The 14,498-nt window shown below is 39.3% G+C and overlaps 1 protein-coding gene across 1 annotated transcript in view; it reads left to right on the forward strand.

The window, feature by feature from the left end:
* Positions 1-6,696, forward strand: part of LOC146471140 (uncharacterized) — a 35,993-nt gene extending 29,297 nt beyond the window's left edge. The window contains exons 16-17 of the mRNA XM_085121181.1: positions 4,398-4,467; positions 6,510-6,696. Coding sequence (XP_084977307.1) covers positions 4,398-4,467; positions 6,510-6,544 — 105 coding nt within the window. The 3' untranslated portion in view covers positions 6,545-6,696. The remainder of the gene's footprint in view (positions 1-4,397; positions 4,468-6,509) is intronic.
* Positions 6,697-14,498: the final 7,802 nt, after the last annotated feature.

Here is a 14,498-nt window from a genome sequence, read left to right on the forward strand (position 1 = left end):
GTGGGAGGGGGTGTTAAGATGGACGAGGGAAGTGACGCTTCCGCGGGCGTCGCTTGTGTTGCGATTGGTTCTTGGGCAGCGGTCGCCTGTATAACCATGGGCGTTTGGACCGCGGCCCGTACAGTCACTGGTTCTTGATCTGGCATTAGATTGCTAGAAATTTGTCTCTGTTCTTCAGAGTAGGGTACATTTGATTCTTTGAGTCTGGAATTCAACTGTTGTTTAAACGTCAAATACTTGTTTTGCAGCTGCATGTAATGCTTTGCTCTTTCGTCATCTCCAAGGTCTGATCGTGAGAGAAGACCATCCATTGAATCTTGTAATTTCTTCATTACTGGAACTACTGGGGGAGTCATTACGTTCTGTTGTTTGAGGTACTGTAGTAGTTCCTGCGAGATATTGTCCGGTACCGCTACGTTATCAAATCGTTCTTCGCTAGGTAGAACGTTCGTTCGCAATCTACAGTTGTCTTGGGTAGTGGTTTTCAGATCAATCAACAGATAACCAAAAGGTCTTTTCACAGCCTCTTCGTACTGATTTAAAAAGAAATCCGTTTGGCCGGGATACATTTGCTTCGCCAGGGTCAGCACTTGAAGTTTATCCCGGGGGTTCTTGAAAAGGACTAAGTAGTGACTGTTAAGGCTTATGCTGCGGCTACCTTTTCCCTGATGGAATAGATTCTGCACGATATAAATCACACTGAGATTACGATGATGAGAACCACGAGTAAAGAGGTTCACAATTCGCTTGTCTTTACTGGCGTCAATCATCTGATCATCAAACACGATCAAATTCCGTGTGTTTACATTAAAATAGGAATCCTGCTCCAAAGCCTTAGGAATGCCCTTGACGAATTCAATATGTGGCATGGGGACTAGCATTTCTGTGTACGCAGGCTGCCATTGTGAATAACACCAAACGATCCTCTCCGGGGGAGGGTGAATTGTCTCTGAAGCTTGTTGCAATAGAGATCGAACCCAGGCCGTTTTTCCAGACCCCGTCATCCCGGCAATCATGGAAGTAAAAGGATGCTGGAAGCGAAACCGCTGACATTTTTCTGGAGAAAACGGCATAGCTCTGAATGGTGTGAAACTCGGCGACTCATTGTGCTTATTAAACATATGTCTTTGCATGTTATCTTTTCTACTAAAGGATTTTTCGCAGAAAGAACAGAACCAACTCATGTCAACTCAGTGAAGACTAAACGTGAACTGAAAAAGACATCGAATGTGTCACATTTATATAGAATTAACCCCTATTGTTTTCCCTCCTCCTTCTCCTCCTCTTCCTCCTCCTCCTCCTCCTTCTCCTCCTCCTCCTCCTCCTCCTCAATTCTGTTGTTTTTTCCTCCTCCTCTCCCTCCTCCTCCTCAATTCTGTTATTTTCCCTCCTCCCCCTCCTCCTCCTCCTCCTCCTCCTCTTCCTCCTCCTCCTCCTCTTCCTCCTCCTCCTCCTCCTCCTTCTCCTCCTCTTCCTTCCTCCTTCTATTGTTTTTCCTCCTCCTTATTTCTAGTGTTTTCCTTCTCCTCAAGTCTATTGCTTCTCCCACACCCTACACAATAAAAGGGGGAACTTACTTTCTTAAACTCATTCCATGATCATGTCTCGCGTTGTAAAGAACAACCGAGGTTTCCTTCAGCTCCTTTCTGATTGCCCTTCCAAGCAGCGTCAGTTTCTCTTGAGAACAGCTACTCCACAACAGTTGCATGCGTTATTGCAAGTTATTTATAACGTACTTACAGAAAACATACCGGTGTCTGAAGAAGTTAGGGCCATATTGCGTTCGCATAAGGATGCTCTTCTAAATCTTGCTCAGCGAAATGTTCCTTACAAGATAAAGAAACGCATCCTTGTGCAAGAGGGCAGTGGGTTTATACAAGAATTACTGACCCCTGCAATTAGTAGCTTGTGGTATCTTATGTTATAAAAGAGACCGTCGATTCTGAAATTTGGTCATTTGTGTCTCTCTTTTAACGAGTGCTGATCAATATGAAGAGAAAGATAGATTTGGTTGAAGAAGAACACGAGAGTGAACATGAAGAAAGCGAAAGTTCTGATGATGAAAGCGAGAATGAAGAACCAAGAATAAAAGATGTCTTGAACAACCTTTCCAACGCCGTTTCCAGAAAGCACGCTTCTGAACTATTGCATAGTATGGCTGCTTCTAAAAATATCTTGTTCTGGACACCTAGTGGACTGTTACTCCGAAACCAGCGCGCAATACCAGTAACAAACATCTCAGAGCTGGTCGAGTATGTGTTACTCCCTCATAACGAAGATGTCGCCAAACCCCGTGCGCTCAATACTTTCCTAGATGGACTAGCAGAGCTCGGAGTGAATAAGCGACTGATCAAAAATAAAAAACTTCTAAGCGATTTGTTAGAAAAAGAAAGAGGATACCAGGATAAAGAGGACGAATCAGGTAATGAGGCTAATGATGAAAACTTGTCGGACAGCAGTGAAGAGGAGGAAAGCAGTTCTGAAAATAGCCAACCTGAAGAGTCTCATAACAGCGGCCTGGAAAGTGATTGGGAAGAAGAAGAGGCCGAGAATAGTAGTGACTCAGTTGAAAATTCAACGATAGCTCAGGCAAAAGTTCATGATCCGTGCCGACACTGCAACAGTTCACATGGATATGATACCGTAGTCATGAAATGTCCTAAGTGCTTTTGGGAAGATAACTGTAAAGTTTGCCCTATATGTGATCACAAGATTCCTCTTGAACGAAAGCACGCCAAGGAATCTCTCCGTCGATGTTATGATTGTGGCGCAATCACACACAAGGATGAAAGGACATCAAAAATGACATTCTATCCCCCTAGCGATGACGAGGATAAAGATGATTAACGCCGTCATAAGAACTTTGCTTTGTACTTGAATTGTTGAACGATTTAAATAAAGAATTTTCAGTAAATTCTGACCGTGTTTACTTTTTCCAGTGCGCGCCAAACATAACATGCAAATTAATTTAAGCAGCCAGGAATCGATCAACCGTAATAATATTCTTATTCGGAGCAATCTGGTAAACAAAAGACAACAAAAGACTGTTTTTACTGTTTAATCCCCGACAAAGCTCAACTTAATTAACATAATAGCTTAAGTAACGGTGCGTGAATCGAAACACGCGTCTGATGTCTGATGTCTGATTTCATCTGTTATAACCAACAAAATCACATAATCTCGTTCAAATTCATCCAAAATAGAATCACTGACAATGTATGATTATTACTGAAACTCACAATTCGTGAATAATGTGCTTGGCAGTAATCGCTTTTTCATACGCTTACGGACAATGAAAATAGACTACTGTATACAAATGAATGAACAACCTAACTCCCGGTTATCTTCGAGAATGACTTCAACACCGTTCAAAAATTCACCAAAGGAACGCCAGGCAAAATAATGACCTCACACTACCCAAGTGTAGGCTTGCAAAAGGCCAAAGGGCTTTCATCTTCCGTGGAGCAAAAAAATCTACAATCATTTATCGAAGCATATCAGAAACACGGGAAAACCTAGCGTTTTTAAAAAAGAGACCTTTTAAGAATCTTTTCAATTCATCGTTTTTTTATTATCGTATTTTGTTCTTTCTCTCTATATTATCATCCAAATGTTAATAGTTTTCATTATTGTTATTATTATTTTTATTTTCATGTATGACGGAAGAGCCCCCCAAGGGAAGCTATACAATAAAGTATGTATGTTATATACTATATGACATCATGCATCCAAAAATAACTTCAAAAACCTGTCAAACCGGTAATTTCGCCCACATGTTAAGTCGAACAATGATAAACACTAACTGACTCCAAATTCAAGAAACTGTTTTATCCTTAAAATGTTCTCTTTATATTAAAAAATCTGTAGACCGGGCTGTGGTTAAAAATAAGTCTATGACATAATTTTAATCTATTTTAAACTATGATGTTATCGTGGGGTTAATCCCCGAGCTATTGTCACGTCACTATGTCCCTGTGTCCCCTCCTCAAAACGATCATTCTATTTTTAGATGATGATGTCATCAGTTTTTAATGACGTTAATCCCGGGGCTATCGTGATGGCACTGTGTCCCTGTGTCCCTGTGCCAGAACATTCATTCTATTTTTAGATGATGATGTCATCAATTTTGATTACGTTAATCCCCTGGCTATTGTGTTGGCACTGTGTCCCTGTGTCCCTGAGCCAGAACGCTCATTTCTCTACTACTGCTAGCACTTTGCTCCATGAATTTTGATTCAAGCTCTTGACATTTACAGAATCTTGTGTAATGTATGACATCGTGATTTTATTTTCATGCCCTCTCTGCAGAAATCAGCCAGTTTCCTTGCGGAGATCGAAAAAATAGAATTGTAATTTACAGCGATGACAAGTCTGGTTTCTTTTGATCACCACATTAGGTATTGGAAGGTCACACAGATGAAATCTTCAGCTGTGCTTTCAATTATGAAGGAAACATAGTAATAACAGGTAATGGTCATGTGAAGCCGGGGTGGGATTGGAGTGAGATGTAACGCATTCCGTCGCTCTTGTTAGGGTCTGGTTGTAATACCAATGGAGGCCCACAGTTATTGTAAAAGTGAATCGCCTTATTAGCCTGTCTTGATTTATATTATGTACAATTGTGCATCACAAGTTAAGGGAGCAAAGAAGTAAAATTCTCCCTGTAGTTTATCTTAATAATCGTTCTACATAAAAGTCGAAGCAAAAAATGAGAACAACCTTACATTTTTTTTTTTTTTTGCATTTACTGGCAGATATGAAATGCTCAAATAATAAAGATGTGCAGCGTGATTTAAATAGTCTGTAAAGAGAGCTTATTTTAATTGTTATTGAAAAGAAATCAATCAACAAAACGGTGTCTGGCTTTTTCGATTTTTTGATTCGTTATCGAGATATCTGAGTTGAAAGTTGGAAATGCAAAGAATTTCCAGAGGTGCTGTTCTAGAGGTCGCCATGCTAAACTTATTTTAAATTTAAAAATTCCCTGACACCAGTTATTTTTATCGTTACCCTTTGATTCGTTTGGCCAAGCTTTATGAAAATCCATCAAATCTACTTACCTTATTAATTCGCAACACATACTGACAGACTACAAGACCAATCCATCCTACAACCCTACTTCTCACAAAGCAATGACTATACAGACCTTGACAAAGCGAGCGCGACTGGTTTGTGACTCACCTGGCTGTTTTGCAGACGAAAACAAGAGTACATAGACAACGGTTTCAACAAAAACAACTATAATAAGGACTTTGTTCGACGTAATACTGCATAAACCTAACATCACAAACAACGACACCACTTCTGTCAATATTGCAACTTTACCTTACATCAAAGGCACTGCTTAAACTATCACACGGACTCTATAGCCCTACAACATCCGTCGAGCTCACAAACCTATCACCGCTTTGCGACAGCTACCGACGAACGTGAAGGACAGAACTAGGCAACGAGACGAGCCACAGACCGGGAGCAGTTTACAAGATGAAATGCTGCGACTGCCAGGCCACTTATATTAGTGACGAGACAGGCAGAAATATGAGCAACTAGAAATGGCGATATCAACAATCAGATTGCTAAACACCATTTACAAACGAGCCACAGAATCGACTGGGACTCTGCCAAGTACGTTATCTACAGTATCAACGACTCTCTATGGAAAGCTGGTTTGCTAAGTTAAACTTAGAACAAACGACTTATTGATAACATTAACAAACCAGTCAAACAATAGACAATTTTACTAACAATACACCAAAGTACTTTTGACTTACAAAGGCCGGATCGAAACACACCAATCACCTTTTACAGTCGGTCTTCACAGCCAATAACATCACGACTTGACTGACAAACATTTATGCCATAAATTGTTCCACAATTTACTTGACACTGAAGATGACTTCCGCTCAGGTTGTCCAAACGTCAGTCAATGGGGACTTTACGCAACCACGAAGGCAACGCCAACGAAAACGTCATTTGAAAATACAAGTTCGTGGCACTTGTACTACTTTGCGCTTGTTCCAATTCGTTCAACTTCTATAATGTGGCCGAACTATCCAGTAACAGAACTGGTGGGAACGGTCTTCAAGTTAGCACAGAGAATAAAAATTTACTGTCATGTGCTCACGCTCTCCATAAAACCTTGAATTTGTGCATTTCACGTCGTTGTTTGGCCGAAGATGGCGACGAAATGTATCAAAATTTGTAATGCACGTGCACAGCATTGTTTAGCTCATTAAGCCATTTCTTTATTGACGTTTTCGTTGGCGTCTGCGTCGTGTTTGCGTAAAGTCCCTAATGTCGCCTGAAACAGTCTTGTTTGTGTCTCAGAATTTACAATTTTTATCCCCCCCCCCCCCTCCTCCCTTTTACTGGGAAACACTTGGATCCGTCACCTGTCCGAGTACCCAATACGGAATGTCTCCCAGAAAATTTCTTCCTTCATCTACAGAAAAGTCCTTATAACGTCTCTTGACTTATTTCAATGAGCTTTTTTTTTCTTTTTGTAACAGGCAGCAAAGACAATACATGTCGACTTTGGAGATAGACAAGAGGCCTGATAAGCTATCAGCATTGCCAGGAAGATTCTCGTGCCAATCAGTAACAACCTTGGACCATTTACCACAATCGTTATTATCATAGCTATTTTGAAATATGTGATTCATGTGTTCTTAATAAAATTGCCATCACAGTGGAAAACTATGCTGTGTCTTCTATCGGTCTACTCATCAAATAGTGCACATCTGTACTCCGGTTTCCGTAATTTTAAATCATTTAGATGCATTTCACTTTTCCGAAGTCTCGAACAAGGAAACAACTGTCCACAAACTCTTAGAAAGAGAGGACAAATATCACTGTATTTTCCATGCATGAATACTCTGTACTCAGGTGCGCAGACTAGCTTAGAACCACCTTTGGTGTCAGGGTTCCAGACTTGGTAAAATTGACCACGTCTTAATTGCTCAAAATGAATTTGAAAGTGAAAGCATGACCAACAAACTTCTTTTGCTACTGCGCATACGTTCTGCGCATCTTGGGATGGTCCGATAAACTGATTTCTTTAGGGCGGTTTCTACTAATTTTTGCACTGTTTTGCATTGTTCTATATTTGAAAGCTTTTTAGAATTATTGAAAAATGCCTTGTTACCCTCAATTTTCTTTTTGCATTTCCTAATCCCATTCTAAGACCTGTTTTTCACTGTACAGCCATAAACTGGGCAAAAATTCATCTGTATTAGGCAGCGTCCTTGAGTTAGACTTGTCTTCTTTTCATGATTACATACTTGATGTTAAACAACAATGGAAAAATGCAAGCTTTTGACACTTAGATAACACTGTCGATACAACGGAAGACGGTGTAGTCTACAAAATTCCCTGCGAATGTGGCAAAGTCTAGTATATTGGAGGCTACTTGTTTAACAAATGATACAAGAAGAAACGCTAGAATTCTGTCCACAGTTGGCGAGCGAACTACCCGGGGGAGGGGGGGTGATAGAAAAAGGGTCTGGGACAGAGAAGCGATGCTCCACACCTTGTGCAAATGAATCTTGTGCTGCTGGCATGAAGGACACAAATTATGGATTAGAGAATTAACTCTGCAGTATATGTTAAAGTGCTAAAGTAAACCCATGAATTTCCCACTGAGCGTTTGACCCAGTTTAAATTAGGTCTTAGTGGATTGTGCTAGCATAATTTTTGGCATAATTGGAGCAACAAGCATAATTTTTTTTGTTAAAGGGGGCAATTCACCTGAACGCCATTTTTCCGCCACTTGACACGGCTTTAATGGAATTATCTCATTCACGTTTCAAGCAATCCAAAAAACCTATCATTATCCAGTGAATCTGTGTTGTGGGGTATTTTGTAAATTTTTGGGTGATTTTTGGGTATATTTGGGAGAAGTAGTTTTTTTTTAGAAGGATTGGTGAAATTAAGAGAAATAAGAAATATCGAAGATTTAGTGAAGTTTGAAAATTAGAATTTGTAGTTAATAATCAATAGACGGATACCAAGTTAGTCCACTAGCAACCTGGGGTGCTCTTGCGTGGCTATCAACTGTCTGTTGGTGTTCCAAAAATCATTTTCTTTCTTCTATCCCTTCTTAAAACCTCTTTAAATTTCATTCAAATTTAGGTAAATTGCCCCCTTTAAGGGGGACAAGAACATAGCTTTCTAAACATTTACATCGAATTTACAGTGCCAGATACATCCATCTGAAGTGGATGCGAGTTAAAACGCGCCTTTTAACACGTTAATATAACAATAAAAAAAAAAATGAAACACAATTTAAGCAAAATGCTCCCTCGTCTCTGCTCCCCCCTACCCCCCGCATTGGGGTAGAGTTAATGGGCGCAGAGTCTCTGCAGAGTCCCACCCTCACCGGTCCACCTGCACAAGGAAGCTCTTAATAACCTGATGATGCCAAAAACATTATATAAGACGCGACAGCGTCTTTCCCTCCCATGTGGGACACATTTTCTTAGATGTGCACGAGGCACAGCCTCGTTTAGGTGCGAAGCTTGTTTTCGTCCTATAATGTCGTAAAATTACTGTTTTCATTCACAACTCTGGCAGAAGTCTTGAACTCGTGGATTTCTTTACATCTTTTAGGTTGATTTCGATTACATCAACGATTTTCTTGAAAATGTTCGTCTTAAGGGGGCAATTCACCTGAACGCCATTTTTCCGCCACTTGACACGGCTTTTATGGAAATATTTCATTCACGTTTCAAGCAATCCAAAAACCCTATCATTATCCAGTAAATCTGTGTTGTGGGGTATTTTGTAAATTTTTGGGTGATTTTTGGGTATGTTTGGGAGAAGTAGTTTTTTTTAGAAGGATTGGTGAAATTAAGAGAAATAAGAAATATCGAAGATTTAGTGAAGTTTGAAAATTAGAATTTGTAGTTAATAATCAATAGACGGATACCAAGTTAGTCCACTAGCAACCTGGGGTGCTCTTGCGTGGCTATCAACTGTCTGTTGGTGTTCCAAAAATCATTTTCTTTCTTCTATCCCTTCTTAAAACCTCTTTAAATTTCATTCAAATTTAGGTAAATTGCCCCCTTCAAGGGGGACAAGAACATAGCTTTCTAAACATTTACATCGAATTTACAGTGCCAGATACATCCATCTGAAGTGGATGCGAGTTAAAACGCGCCTTTTAACATGTTAATATAACAATAAAAAAAATGAAACATAATTTGAGCAAAATGCTCCCCCGTCTCTGCTCCCCCCTACCCCCCGCATTGGGGTAGAGTTAATGGGCGCAGAGTCTCTGCAAAGTCCCACCCTCACCGGTCCACCCGCCGAGGGAGCTCCAATAGCCTGATGATGGTAAAAAACATTATATGAGACGCGACAGCGTCTGTCCCTCCCATGTGGAACACATTTTCTTAGACGTGCACAAGGCACGGTCTCGTTTCGGTGCGAAGCGTATTTTTTAGTCCTATAACATCATAAAATTACTGTTTTCGTTCACAACTCTGATAGAAGTCTTAAACTCGTGGATTTCTTGACATCTTTTAGGTTGATGTCGATTACATCAAGGAATTTCTTGATAATGTTCGTCTTAAGACGAACATTTTCAAGAAATTCCTTGAATTCGTTCCACGAGTTTAAGACTTCTATCAGGGTTGTGAACGAAAACAGTAATTTTGTGACGTTATAGGACGAAAATACGCTTCGCACCGAAATGAGGCCGTGCCTCGTGCACGTCTAAGAAAATGTGTCCCACATGGGAGGGAAAGACGCTGTCGCGTCTCATATAATGTTTTCAGCATCATCAGGCTATTGGAGCTCCCTCGGCGGGTGGACCGGTGAGGGTGGGACTCTGCATCCGTCTATTAATTATTAACTACAAATTCTAATTTTAAAACCTCACTAAATCTTCAATATTTCTTATTTCTCTTAATTTTACCAATCCTTCAAGAAAAACTATCTCCTTCCAAATATACCCAAAATTCACCTAAAAATTCACAAAACACCCAATAACATTGGTTTCCGCTTTAAGCAGAGAGATTTTGGATTGCTTGAAACGTGAACGAGATATTTCTACGAAAGCGATTTTAATCGGCATGAAAACGGCTTTCAGGTTTACCCCCGCCTTAAGCCATCGGCTAGCTTGATAAATGAGCCATACCAGAAAGATGTAATTTCATCTAGGGCGACTTTTAACTTTAAATATGGCTTCTTTTTCTCGCTTCACCGACATAGGATATTAAAGCAAGGAATTATCGATGCATATTGAGTAGGTTAATAAAATCACTTTAGTTCAGTTGAGTTCAGTTTGCTGATTGCCTCACACACATAAATACAACAGAGGAAAGGCAGCCCGAGGGAGCCAATAATGCTTATGTAACGTACTACCTTACTTGGAAAAAACATTGAAGTTTTGGATTCATGCTCATCTTTTACAAAAGTTAATGGATCTACAAAGTGAAAAGCTTGCTTTTTTGTTTAAACATGCCTTTAGTTATATTTACAGACCTTTAACACCTTTAAGTAACTAAGTCTGCGTTCGACGCTAAATCCTCGAGTCCCGTACTCGAGCTTCTATCTGTTCTGGATTAGGCTATGGGGGCTCAGTTTCATTTCGAATCTTACCTACGAGTTTCTCTCCCAACAGATATTTCCAAAGGAAAGCTGATTGTATTATTACATTTGTTTTACTCGCCAAGTTTCGACAGGTCTCTCACGGATGCGGAGAAGAATAGATTCCAAAATAGCAAAAAAAAAAAAAAACCACTTACGACGATTTCACGCCCTCCATCTGGCATGTCTTCTCGAACTCCTTCAAAAAAGTTTATAATAGATCCTTGCGCTAAGACAAGACCTGCTTCGGATTAAAATAGACGTTGAAAGACTGAAACAAAGGCGCCAAACAAAGAAATGTCTCAAATTATAGGTGTCCGGCTTGTAGGACTTTCAAACTTACCTTTTCGCATTTGTTGAGATCCCGTCAATACATATGAACAATTTAATAGGATATGTTTAGTCATCGCACATTTATGGTGCATTTGTCAGTCTAGATCGACAGTACAGAGCCGTGACAAGCAGTATACCAGGACCTGGGATTTCAAGTTCCACAAACTTCAAGAACACACTTTATCCTTTATCTGGATCAAAACCGCTAAAGAAGACATATTTTCAGAGCGATCTCAACTCTTTGGTTAAATTTTAAGACAATTTATTATGACGGTTTCGAACCGTTCTTTCCGCCAGCGTTCGCGGATTTCTTCAACATCAATTTTTCATGTATTCATACGACAAGAGTCCGATATAAATTGGAAGCGAATGGCACAAACAAAGGAGCCAACTCAAACAAATGTCTCCAATTTTAGTGTTCCTGTACACCTGTCGAACTCGCTGAGGTCCCGCCGATCTATATTGTTGCTGTTTATGAGATATCTTTAAGCAATGGCACATTTATAGTTCATACGTCAATCTTTTCCAATCGGTCATTTGTTTTACACTGAGCCCGTTCACCTACGCGTATACTCTTATATCGTCGCGTACCATAGTTTGGCTTACAGGTATTGAAGATGCATAGTTATCTTCTCAAGAACTAATTAGCGCAGTGGTGGGAACACTCGCCTCTCACACATTTGGACTGGGTTGGAATTTTTTTTTTTTCAAATTGCCAATTTTCTAAGAACCCTCATTTGCTGAAGGATATCAATTATTTCTCGCCAAACTACAAATTTTAACTATGTCAGTTAATTTGTCTCTTTCCCCACTTCCCTTACTAACAAATGTTTTCAATATCCCCTTAAATCTCAACACTTTATTAGTTTTTTTTGGCGCAACTGTAGATTTCACTATATTAGATTAAAATAAAATTTTTTTTCCTTGACCTCTGAAAGACTCTTTTTTGTACTCCAGCAATTGACATTTGCCCAAACGTTTGTGTCAAATTTGCCACTTTTCCCAGCAATTTGCACCACATTAGTTATTTCTAGCGTAAAAAGTAATTCTAGAGTCTACAAAACCAGTTAATTTTCTCTGTTTGCGTTCTCCGTGGTCAATAGTTTTAAATATTCATAAGAATGAAATTTACCCTGAAAGTCGATTTTAAATTTACCAATCTGCATCGCAACCATCAGCTGCTAGTACGCATTTGTTGTCATTTGTTCTCAAAAGTCGTTGGCTTTTTGGATCACATTAATTATCAATAACAAATAAAACGCCACTCTTAAAAAAATATATATAAAATTACACGAACAAGTTAAAAAAAATTGAATTACATTAAATTAAGATAAAATTATTTATCGAGTTCATTCTAGAGTCTACTAAGCGAGTTTATTTGTCTCTATCTGCATTCTCCCTTGCCAAAACAGTTTTCGATATTCCTAAGAGTGAAATTTATCCTGAAAGTCCGTCTTTAATTTATCAATTTGTATCGCAACCATCACCTGCCTTAAACATTAGTCGCCCCTTCCTTCATTTACTAATTTTACTAAACCACTATTAAAATTCCCTGTGTTAAGAAATCGTTGCATATTGCTATGTGCTCTTTTCTGCTCCTGTCAGATAACCTACAGCAAACGCACGTGCGCTCTTGCACGCCTTTTCGCACACTAAAATATTCTGTGTTGAATTTTTTAGTCTGAAACATGAAAGGGAAAACTTATTACCTAAAAGGAAAGCAAATTGAGATAAGTGCCTATAGTATTTTATTTCTCAAAGTCTTTCTACAGGCAATAGGAGAGCTCCATGGATCATAATTAAAAATTCGTGGACGACATCTTATCATGTCACTAATTGTTACTAACCATCTATCACTTTTCACTCATATCTTCTTGGTTTCGTATTGCCCAAGTCTACTTACGGAGAATTGTTGGCCCGTCGAACCAAGTTCCTCTCAATACAAGTATGACAGGTTGTTTCTTTTCCGTCCCTGATTATCTCTTCTTGTGTTTTATTTTGGGAGCTTGGCTGCAATACAACACAGATGCCCAGCAAGGTCAGAAAATAACTTTTGACCAATTTAATCGTTAGTAAGCTTCAACAACTAAGTTAAATACAAGGCGCCAACTAACGCTTCAGTCCAGTTTAAGTCTTTGGTCGATTCTGAATGTGCAAGCATTTTCACGTGTTTGCGTATTGAAGAGTCGTTAAGCCGATAAGTTGACTAAGAAACGTTTTCATCTCGTTGTTGCAATATACTGACCAATTTATAGGGACAAAATAGAAATAAAAGTTGGAGGTTTACAGGTGTCCAGTTAAAATACATTTGTACTCATCTTTAGACCGAATTGGCTGTTTCTTAACAACTTTTGGTACGGCTAATGCCTAAGGCCCGGTTCATACGTCGAACTTTACATGAGCCGAACCTAATCATTTGGTTCGGCGCGTGTAAAGATCGACGTATGTATCAGTTAGGATCGACAGATTTGTATTTGGGTCGACCCGCCGTTCTATTCGACTGCGCCAGTCGAATAGAACGGCAAAAGTTCGACTTCGATTCAGACGTCGAACTTTTCATGTGCCGAACCAAATGCATACGTTACGTATAAATTATATAAATTATATCTATCCCAGAGGTCTGTGCACTCCATCGACTTGACAGGTGCGCAAAGGACTTCATTCTGAAAAAGATGGCGGGAAAAAAGAATGTGCTTGTTCTTCTTGTTTCGAAACAACTGAATATACTTGTCTAAGATGCGAAATATTAAAAAAAAAAAAAAAAAAAAAGAATCTATTCTTGATGTGCACACGCACTTCAAACCGACAGAAACTTTCCAATACAGGCTATATCAAAGGCGAAGCCTCAAGACTTCTCAGAACAAAATCTTCAAAAGCAACATTTAAAGAAAACATTACTCTATTCAAACAGAAATTACGCAACAGAGGTTACCTCGATAACCATATAGATAAAACTCTTTCAGAAGTCAACCTCCGCGAAAGAATGTCGGCACTACAAAACAAACTAAAAACCCGAAAAAACATTTTAACGTTTGTTATGGAATATCGCTCTTCTGTGCCTAACCTAAAACAATTTAGATGAGTAAATACAGGAGCCATAATCAGGGATGGAGACCGTAACACGCTAATTTGCGTGGGGATACTACCTTATATGTGACACGGAAAGCAGCTGAGAAAAAATTCACTAAAGGTAAAAAAGTCCTTACGTGTCTGAGTACATGTCCGTAGAGTGTAAGCTTTTTTTATTCATTCAACAGTAGCAACGCACGCAGCACCACCGTTTAGGCGCATTTTTGACTTTACTGTGAGAGTCATGTGATCAATAGGCCGCTTATTCCAACTTTTCCCGTCTTCTTTCAGTTGTTACTTTTTCTTTGTGAGAGTCTAATTCCTTAAATGTGGGCACTGAAGAGATATTCCCTGGCAGAATTTTAAAATTTGGACGCCATTTTGAACGGGTAGAAAAAAAAATTTCAATTTCTCCACGCGCGATTACACGTGTGCGCGCACGCGCGTATGGCGCAATTTTTTTCTAAAAATAGATTTTTTTGGTACAACACATGTGGAAAAGCAAA

Source organism: Pavona decussata, unplaced genomic scaffold (assembly GCF_977016875.1).
Source record: "Pavona decussata unplaced genomic scaffold, jaPavDecu1.1 SCAFFOLD_106, whole genome shotgun sequence".
Taxonomy (NCBI): Eukaryota; Metazoa; Cnidaria; class Anthozoa; order Scleractinia; family Agariciidae; genus Pavona; species Pavona decussata.